We start from the raw sequence: 10851 nt of genomic DNA, 5'->3' as shown, positions 1-10851 counted from the left end.
TATGGCAAAGAAATATATGTGCAAGAGTGTTATTCCCCAAGAAATTTAACCTAAAATTGCCTACTTCCATACTAGTAGGCGAAAGCAGCAGGCAATTTTATATACAGGACATAAATTAGAAATGTGTAAGGGTTTTCCCATGAACTTTATTGGGTCAAATTAAACATTCTAATAATCTATACTTCTAAAAGTGATCATAGTGACATTTGGTAAACAAATATTTTTAACCAAATCTCAATTAACTCATCAAAAGATTTCATGGATAAAGGCAGTAGCTTATTTTTTTCCAGTTTGGGTGATTGGCAGTAGCTTTTGTAAGAGATTTTAAAAAGAAACAGAGCACTCTTTAAAATGTCAGCATAGAAATCAGAACACATAAGCTTATTGCAGCTGTTTGTAAGGCAAATATGTTTTTTTTATTTTTAGGGGTAATACAATTTCTTCCTTTCTGATTCTACATTGGTACAGTTCATACAATTTCATGATATACATTATTTACAAGACAAAATGTATCTGAATGGATTACAGTCAGTAAAGCAAAAAGTAAACCTACAAAGATTACCATCATATTATTATAAATAGTTAGGCGTTTTCTCTATTGCATTCAGTTAAGACCTGTGAAAACAACATGTTTTTACAATTAGTACTATTAAATCAATAATACATAAATAAATAATATATATATATATATTCGTTTACAAACCTGTAATGTTCTTATTTCTTTAAATACTTTTCCATCAGACTGTGTTTTCCAGTTTACAAAATAATCTCCTTTAATTTTAACCAAATTGTTTATCTGTAAAATTGGAAATAATACAGATTATTTTAAAAGCATGAAATCACATCTAGCAGATTACAAAATTTGATTACTGATTACAGTAACTCTGCACAATGTTACATCTGTTAGACAATCAACATTGAGTTTGTTCATGCAAAGGAGCTGTAAAGCCATAAAACCTCTGGTGGTGCTGCATTCAACCTCTTTATTTCTTCTTCACAAATTATTTCACCCTAACCTTTCTCTTAGCCTCCAGACTCACATCACTGGCTATCTGTTGAATATATGTTATCCTATGTATATAACATGTTCTGTTATTGCAATTTTATGTTTATGTGGGGTATCATTTTTAAGGTCATTGTGCAATGGGTAAAAATTTCTAATAGTCTAAGCTAAAGGGTACCAAAGTTTAAGAACTTAAAACATAAGTTGCACTATACATAGGTTAACAGCTCCACCTGCTTCACAGTTTTATTGCTTTTTCAAGAAAAAAAAGGTTTCCCAAGATCAAACCCTAGTGTCACTACACCAAGATTGAGGAGTAACATATAGGAAACAGATGTTTAAACCTTACCTTGTCCATAAAGTTTTTCATGATATTCAGGTCATTGACATTAAAGCCACTCTCAGCTGTAACCACAATCCTCACCACCCCTCTTCTCACAAAACCTGTTAAATCAAAAATAGAGAAAGAATGGCTTATCAGCATAACACAATATATATTTAGTGTTAGCTGTGATTTAGTGAGGAAGTTTAAAAAAAACTCATACTGTTGCAAACAACTCCAGCGTAAAGTCCATCTGCACAACTGCTAACACCATACCCAGTAAATAGACAGTCCCGTAGAAGCACCTCATTTCCTTTACATGCAAGATTATCCATCCATATTGGTCCAAGAAATGGACCAACAAATGACTGTGGCTCTCCAGTGTCACCACAGCCCCGAGCTTTACATAAAACTGCAGCTTCTTCGAGACCCCAGCCAGTGTGACAAACTCCACCCCAGTGATTATTATAAAGAACCTGAACTCTACCATCACATGGATTAGGACCTTCAACCAGCTTCACACCTGCAGGAAATATTGGTTAACATAGGGTATCAATCCTTTCATGCATTGTATTATGAGATCTTTAGTTATAAATGATGATTTCAACTTACTTCTACAGATGACTCCAGCATCTTGTCCATGGCTGCAGGGGCTTGTTCCGATTGCATTTGATAGACAATTTCTCACTGTTGGCTCATACCCAGAACAACTCAGACCCTCCAGCCACACAGGTCCTGAACCCTGCCCAAAGAAAGCTCCAGTCTTTGCTGCTACAGGAGTCCCACAACCCATGCTCTTACACACCACTGCAGCATCTGTTAAATCCCAGCCAGCATCACAGACGGTTCCCCATTGATTATTATATAAAACCTCCACTCTTCCAGAACACACATTAGATCCATTTACCAGCCTAATATCTAAAGGAGAGTAAATGAAAACCATAAGTAGAAGTCAGTGTGTCAAATCTTGTATCTCTGTTTAGCTTAATGCTCTTACATAATGATAAAAATAGACAAGATACATTGCCTTTACAAGATAGACAACAAACTTTATTTCCACATATAGTATTATTTATTTATTTATGATGCAATTTTAGCATCTATCTTATTCAATTATTTATTAAATTTTATTTATCCTACCTCGACAGATGACTCCAGCATCACCTGAATGATCACAAGTGTGTGATTCCCATCCAAGAAAGCTGCACTCATTGAGTGATAATTCAGTCCCAGTGCACTGAACATCATCCATCCATATTGGTCCCACACCAGGTCCAAAGTAAGTATATAGTTTTGCTTCAGCACCGGTAGGACATCCCAACTCTTTGCACACCACTGCAGCATCAGTAGAGTCCCAGGAATCTTTACATACTGTTCCCCATGTCTCATTATAAAGAACCTCCACTCGTCCAGAACATGAGTTATCACCATTCACCAACCTAACAGATGCTGTTCCAAAAAAAAAAAAACAGCCAAGGTAAAGATGGATGGCATTTTGTGTAAGAATTTTGGTTGATCTTAACACTTACAATAACTTTGACAAATGACTCCAGCGTCTTGACTATGTCCACAGTTGTTTGATCCCCATGGTGGTCCTCCACAGTATGAATATGTGGACTCAGTGCCATCACAAGCTAAATCATCCAGCCATATCTGTCCTGAACCTTCCCCAAAATATGCATCAGTCTTTACCTCAGTAGCATCTCCACACCCCAGTACTCTACACGCCACTGCAGCATCTAATAAATCCCAGTTATCTGAACACACTGTTCCCCATGTCCCATTATGAAGGACCTCCACTCGTCCAGAACAAGAGCTGAAGCCGTTTACTAACCTAACAGAGGCTACAAACAGAGTCGGTCATAAGACATGTTTAGCATTTTGTGTCATCTCTTTGGTTCAATTCATTAGGGAGTTTGTACTTAGCTTTTATTTAGCTTGACAAATGACTCCAGCATCTTGGCTATGTCCACAGTTGTTTGCTCCCCATGGCGGTCCTCCACAGGATGAAAATGATGACTCAGTGCCATCACAAGCTAAATCATCCAACCATATTTGTCCTGTGCCTTCTCCAAAAGTTGCATTAAAATGTACCTCAATAGCATCTCCACAGCCCAGATTTCGGCACGCCACTGCAGCATCTAATAAATCCCAGTCATCTGAACACACTGTTCCCCATATATTATCATGAAGAACCTCCACTCGTCCAGAACATGAATTATTGCCATTCACCAACCTCACAGTAGCTTCAACCTGAGGTCCATTTCTAAAATCTGTGTGTATTACAGGGCATTGTGTCAAACACAGTCATGCATACACTTTACATAATTTTTTAGTAAACAATTGTTATTGTTAGGAGCAGTGAGCAGGGACTCAATGACATGTACAGTAAATATCAGAATGTTATTAAAAGAGTATAATCATGACAGAATATGCACATGTTTCTTCTTACCAAGCAAGAGAACAAGGCACAAGAAAAATAACATGATGCCTGCAAAGAAACAGAAATATTTAGTTTGATCTGTTTGTGTCAAAATAAAGCAGGGATAAGAGTTAATGTCCTTGTTTGACATTTAAATAATTTCTGCTATTTATCTGAAGCAAAACAATTTTTTCGCAGAATTCTAAGGTATATCATTACTCCCAATATTATTAAAAAACAATCAAATTAAGCCCATCACCAATTATTAGATTTCTTTAACCTGATAAAACGTCACTCCTGTTCTGCAGTTTCTTTGTCTTCAGGATGAAATAAAGTCAAGAAGTGCAGAGGCTTTTATTTGGATTTGAAATCACCTGCTCTCTCTGCTCCACCTCTCTAATGACTCAGCAGACGGCTTATACAAAACAACTTAAAGTGCATTCAAACTATACAGCATCTGAAAAATTAACCCATTGATTTTAAGTTAAGTTAGTGGTTCAATTACTATGTGAATAGGCTTTATGCCCGGCCAGCTGCACTACTTCCTGAACTTCAGCCAGCTCCTTGTTTCCTATCTGCCATTATTGGACAAACTGATTAATCCAGGTGTGTCTGATTATTGTTGTTGTGACTACTGAGGCACACCTGGATTAATCAGTTTGTCCAATAATGGCAGACAGGAAACAAGGAGCTGGCTGAAGTTCAGGAAGTAGTGCAGCTGGGCATAAAGCCTACTCTAACATATAAAAAAATCTTTACTCTTCAAGGTCCTGACAGAAAGACCAATACTGTATGTCACCGTATCATCTCAAATTTATTAAAATAAATGTAAAAGAAATCAGATTTCAGTTATTTTTAGAAATACAAAATACAAACAAAGGCCTGGGGCCTGTTTCAATAAAGAGGTTCAACCAACTCTGAGTTAAAACTTAAACTCAGAGTTTTCCTCATTTCAGGGTTAACATACCCAGAGTTTTTACTTAACCACCTTTCTTAAACGGGCCCCTGTTCGTACAAACAAAGACCTCTACACTCAAAAGAGAGCAATAAAAAGAAAAAATCAAAGCATTGTCGGGCCGTGCATTTCTCAAGTGCCCTGAGTGCAGTTCTACATGAATTACAAAATGAGACGCATGGAATATTATACAGAAACCTGTTTGAAAGGTAAATAAATCACCTAAATGGTTTTTGAAAAAGCTTGTAAAAAAGTGTTTCAAAGAATCAAAAGTATAACAAATTACTTTCTTGACAGTCTATTTTTCAAGGATAATGCAAAGAGTTTTTTAAAGGGTTAACTATAAAAAATGAATATTCACAAAATTTACATTTTACAAACAGTATTTGGTTATTAAATAAAATGTATTAAACTCATCAAATTATCCTACGGATTATTTGTACACAAACTCCATCCATTCTTTCCTCACGAAGAGTTCAATCACTCTGTTGTACAACATGAAGACATTTTCTATCACCATAGAGGCTAATGCTAAAAGTCAAGAAGACTGTCCAGTAGTATTTCGGGCATGTTTTAATTCGTTTAAGCAGATGACACAAGAATAATCACTGCTAAACATGTCAATGCATACAGCTGCCAGATTTTTATAATGAAGGAAATCAAGGATTTTAACAGGATTTTTGCCTTCAAAATCATGGCATACATTACAGTCAGTTCTATTTGACTCTGCGTTAAGATGGAATGTATTTGGTATGTTTGAAACTGCTGAAGGTCAATCCAAGCAAATGACGCTGAAACACTGACATCATTGTAGGCCTGCTAAATGGTGCTGATGACACCAATTCGAAATCTGATTTGTTAATGCAATGATCTGATTGCCATTTATCTTATGCTGAAGGCACCAGCACTGTTCGTTTTGAAGGCCTATATAGGCAGATTTCTTTGACCCTTGGCAACACATGATGTCAGCCGCATGTGCATACCAGGCTTCACCGCCATCTTCCATATACTGTGGCATCACAATTTTGCTCATTTACATTATTCAATTTATACAATAAAAATTGGGATGGCCTAGTTGAGCTTTAGTAGTGTGTTATTGCATACGCCTTAATAATCCCCATAAGAGGACTTATAGCTATTCGGTGTAATGCACAAATATTGTGTGTGTGTGGGCATATAAACAGACACACTGCATTAATGTAAAACTGCATTAATGTAAAACTTGAAAAATACGTTTTTCGAACAATCCAGGATATATATTTCAGTTCACCCCAATAACAAAATCAACACTTCCATCACATGGGCATAATAGGACCCTATTACTGTAAGTACACTGTAAATAGTGAAAAGTTGGATCAACTTAAAAAATTACTTTAATTGCCAACACCTAAAGATGTAAGTTGTTTTAATTTACATTTTCACAATTTTTTGGTGTTACCAATTAAAGTCATTATCAGACATCCCAACCTGCAAAAAGTCATTTCAGGGAGGTATCCCGAAGCCCCTACCCCCCCCCCCCCAAAAAAAAAGAAAAAAAAGGAGGACAAGGATATGACATTTCAAGATATAAAAGCATAATATTAATTTCTAGAGGCCTATGCAATTATTGGTAACACTTTACTAGGTCTCATTTGTTAACATTAGTTAATGTATTAACTAACATGAATTAACCATGAGCAGTACATTTGTTACTGTATTTGCTAATCTTTGTTAACGTTAGTTAATAAAAATACAGCTGTTCATGGTTTGTTCGTGTTAGTTCACAATGCATTAACTAATGTTAACAAGATTTGAATAATGTATTAGTAAATGTTTAAATTAACATTAACAAAGATAAAAAAATGCTTTATAAATGCAGTTCATTATTATATGTTAACTAATGTAGTAAACTAATGTTAGCTAATGAACCTTATTTTAAAGTGTTACCCAATTATTTGTTAATTATTTTACAATATGTAGATTACTTTTACTATTTATATAAGCTGCTTATAATATTTATATAAACTGTTTTATTTATATTGTATTGCAACTTTAAACAGGTCTAAGGAGTTTGTTGTTTTCATGTAGGCTTGGCAACTAGTAGCCAGCCTGAATAATATGCACATGATATTAAACTTGTTGAACTCAATGTCAGTTCGGGAGAAGAGATAAAAGCCCGCCCACACTGACAATTGATTGGTTGATTTAGCGGAGCAGGCCAATCAGGATGCTCTCTGTCTTACATGCGCTTAATGAGGCACACTAGCACACACACGCAATTTAACTAATTTGCGGGCATCAGGGAGCCGATATCCAAATGCGGGAGACTCCCGGAACTTCCGGGAGACTTGGGATGTCTGCATTATTTTTTTAAGTTGATCCAACTCTTCCCTTTTTATAGTGTATATAATAAACAAAGTTGTAAACTATAGCCAGTGATTGTTTGTAAGATATTTACCTGGTAAATTGTTACTCCTATTCATCAGCATATTTGTCTTCTTAATGGTGTTGGATTATTTTAAAGAATCTTACATGTGTTTAAATTTAGACCGGATTTACCTGACTTCTTGGCTCTGCCTCTATCATCCAAATCAAGTATGTTTACCTCTTAAAGATGTTTTTTTTTGTTTTCTTGTTCATCTACAATGCGTAAAAAACATTTTGGGGCAGTTTCCTGAACAGGGATTAGCTTAAGCCAGGACTAGACTTTAGTTTAATTAGGAAATAACTAGTTTTAACAAACATGCCTTACTAAAAACATTACTTGTGTGCAGTTTGAGGCAAAACAGAGGGCACTGGTGTATTTTTGGATATGTCAGTGCAGGTTGTTTTCAGTTTAGACAGCTCTTACATTTGTTTTAGTATAGGACTAGTTTAATCCCTGTCCGGAAAACCACCCCTTTATGTTTATTGTAAAACAGACATTCATATATTGCTTTGTGATTTTAAAGTGCCCATATTATGCCTGCTTTTCCACAAGTAAAATATGTGTATGAGTTCCATAAAACATGTTTCAGAAGTTGTTTGCTCGAAATAGCTTGTAGGAAAAGATTTCCCACCTCGTCGTTCTCAATGATAAATGACTGCTAAAACACACACACAAGTTCACCCGCACCCCAATTCGTGGGCAGGATGACGTCAGTTTTTTTAATGCTGGTAAAAATATCTATATAGCCTACTGTCTACAAACATTAATAATATTAACATTACTTTACATCGTTTAAAAGGTCTACGGGTTTAGCATCAGTGTATGGTCTCAGTTTTGAGATAAAGATGCTCTAGCATCATAAATGTAGTATTTTGTGACAGAAGTCCAGATGACAACATGCAGAATATAAACGGGACTTCTTATCTTTATGTTGATATAATGATTGCGAATCGAATCCAGTGTGTTTCAGATGTGTAAACAATTCATGAAAACCGTCTAATAGAATACATCCAATGATCATTTTTGTCCACAAATGTGTATAATTCATGAAATATAGACATTAAGAGGTGGTTTCCCAGACAGAGATTATCTTAAACCAGGACTAGGCCTTAGTTTAATTAGGAAATATAACTAGTTTTAACAAACATGTCTTACTAAAAACATTACTGGTGTGCATTTTGAGGCAAAACAAAGAGCACTGATGTATTTTAAGATATTTCAGTGCAAGTTGGTTTCAGTTAGGACAGCTCTTACAATTATTTTAGTCTAGGACTTGTTTAATCCCTGTCCGGGAAACCGCCCCATCGTCTGTTGTTTACATCAGATTTCGCATGAACGTCTTGTAATAGAATAGAATATACAATCTGAGTACTTTACGTCGTAACACTGTAAGTTATATGAGGTTCTGGTAAACACATAAACACCCGTTAAAGGCGGGAGTATAATACACAATATCCAAACAGCGCTCTCAGAAAAAGCACTGTTATTTCAGTGAGACATGATAACAATGTAGGATATCAACAATGACAGCAGTATGGAGGATATCAGTGAAGTGACTGCTCTGTAGCTACCTGGTGGGTGGAGACCTGGGTAGTGGGGCGAATGTGATGACAAGGCTAGTGATGTCACAACGGAGCTGATTTTGAAACAATGCAATCTGAGACTCAGGCAGAGGACATTCAGAAACCTGTATTTCACTCAAAACAGCATGGATGGATTTTTTTCCAAGTTTGTATGCACGTGGAAGCACCAGAGGCACAAAAGAACATCCCAAAACCCAGAAAAACCCATAATACGGGCACTTTAAATGCATGTAATGCCCCTGTGGGTAAACAAACATGACACTTAAAGGTTTGATTTACTCACTTTGTGTAGTTTTAACCAATATTTCACTGACTTACCAAGTTAAAGATGTCATACAACACAGCAAGATTCTTAACGTTGTGTTCACCCATTGTTGCATACAGTAGTTAACATCAAAATACATGTAATCAAATTAAATTAAAACCCACATTTAAAATGCCTGCACTGTCAAAAAGAATTTTGCTGCCGTATTGTTTTGTATTTAACCAACTTGGATTTACAAGTCATTTTAACTTACTATTATGTTTCTTGACTAGAGATGAGTTGTTATAACTTATAAAATTTAAATAAGTCAACGTATCTCCTGTCAAGCTAAATAATATTAAGTTGAAATGACTTATACATCTGAGTTGAATAAACACAAAACAAAGCAAAAAAAATGAAGGCAGCAAAGAAATGTTTAGTGTGGTTTCCCAGGTGTGTCTATACCCCTTTTGTGACCCTTGTCAATTGTTAATTGTTAAAAGTGTTGTGTGTCTAGTTTTCTTGGTTTTCTGTGGATTGTTTAATTCAATAAATTATTTAATCTATTGTTTGGGTAAAAGTTTTCTGTTTACACTATGTAGTAGAGAAATATTGTTACTAGAAAAAGAGATCAAGCTTCATGAATGAGTTTCCCTCATCTCGTGTCCCTGTAAACAAATTAGGAATGCATCATTCAAACACTGTAGACACTTTTCTTTGAATAAAAGTTTGCATATTTTTTTAGTTAAAATAATTGCTTGACTGTGTTTTTTACAGCAATATGTTTTGTCAAATGTAAATCTCTTTAGAGAAGTATAGGCAGGGCCGGTTCAAGATATTTGGAGGCCCTAGGCAAAATTTATGTTGGAGGCCCCTGGCATCACTCTAATTTTCAGAATAATGTGAGAAAGTGTCATCAAGTGCTTTTGCTACGTTGTAAGAAATCATTTAAGCACTACAGTGCATATCAAACATGTTTCTCCATTACTTTTCTTTTTATCAATTTAACCAATGGATTAAATTTATGTTCAAATTTAATTAGAAACTATGCAAAACCACATTTCTTAAACATTTTAAGGGAGGAAAAAACATTTAACCATAAAAAACTTCAGATGAACACCTCCTAGATATTATTTTAGTAAATGAGCATCAGTATCTTTTTTTATTTAGCTGGGTATGAACAGGAATTCCCTTCTTACTGAACCCATATACAGTTATTTATTATGACTAATCATATTATGTATATTATGCAATACCTTTTATATACCTTAAATATCCATACAAATATAAAAAGCTGCTACTGGAAGTTAAACAGATAAACTACTAAGCAGAATAATTAAATTGTTGGATAATTTTCAATAAATATGCATCATGTTTTTATGATTTAAATTAAATTTACAGTATGTTGTGAAAAGTTTGGCAACGTGCGCCCTTGAAAAATAAGTCACAAGATGCCACTGCTTTGTAGCATCTTTATTTATAAGAGTGTAACTTGGAAATGTATTTATATCCCTGGAATTGTAATATTGCTACATCATTTTTAACTTTAGTAAAATATACCTGTACTTATTTTTTACTTTAAGACCATTTTGTATAACTAGTAGGTAAATATGTCTGGCCAACATTTCCCATAAAACGTACAAATAAAAAAAATAGTAAAAACCCATTGCTTTCTGCATTAAAGGCCTCCATTTTATATAGTATTGACATGCACATTATCTGTTGGTTCAATTTAATTTTGAGTACTTTTTTGTTATGATGTTTTATTAACAAGGATTGGAAGGAGCAGGATCAGATAATTAACTAATTGAGCACAGGTGCATCTCATTCGGTAATGAGCCAAACACTACATATACAGGCTCTGTTTACACGTACATGGTTATTTTTAAAAACTGAGAGATTTACCTTCGTTTGT

The 10851-nt window shown here is 34.9% G+C and overlaps 1 protein-coding gene across 1 annotated transcript; it reads right to left on the bottom strand.

The window, feature by feature from the left end:
* Positions 1-406: 406 nt before the first annotated feature.
* LOC129431634 (CD5 antigen-like) lies at positions 407-2235 on the bottom strand. Its single transcript, XM_055189563.2, has 5 exons — positions 1938-2235; positions 1549-1848; positions 1353-1447; positions 704-796; positions 407-615 (listed from the first exon to the last, which is right to left on the bottom strand). The coding sequence occupies exons 1-5, from the start codon at positions 2116-2118 to the stop codon at positions 583-585; spliced, it is 702 nt and encodes a 233-aa protein (XP_055045538.2). The 5' UTR covers positions 2119-2235; the 3' UTR covers positions 407-582.
* Positions 2236-10851: the final 8616 nt, after the last annotated feature.

Source organism: Misgurnus anguillicaudatus, chromosome 1, assembly GCF_027580225.2.
Source record: "Misgurnus anguillicaudatus chromosome 1, ASM2758022v2, whole genome shotgun sequence".
Classification (NCBI taxonomy): Eukaryota; Metazoa; Chordata; class Actinopteri; order Cypriniformes; family Cobitidae; genus Misgurnus; species Misgurnus anguillicaudatus.
This window is presented reverse-complemented; position numbering and strand designations above follow the sequence as displayed.

What these genes read in the sequence shown, in the direction of transcription:
- LOC129431634 (XM_055189563.2), bottom strand. Translation starts at nt 2,118, where the DNA reads ATGGGTTGTGGGACTCCTGTAGCAGCAAAGACTGGAGCTTTCTTTGGG. An exon ending in TGCTGGAGTCATCTGTAGAA is followed by an intron (nt 1,849 to 1,937) that starts GTAAGTTGAAAT and finishes TATTTCCTGCAG; the next exon opens with GTGTGAAGCTGGTTGAAGGT. An exon ending in CGCTGGAGTTGTTTGCAACA is followed by an intron (nt 1,448 to 1,548) that starts GTATGAGTTTTT and finishes TTGATTTAACAG; the next exon opens with GTTTTGTGAGAAGAGGGGTG.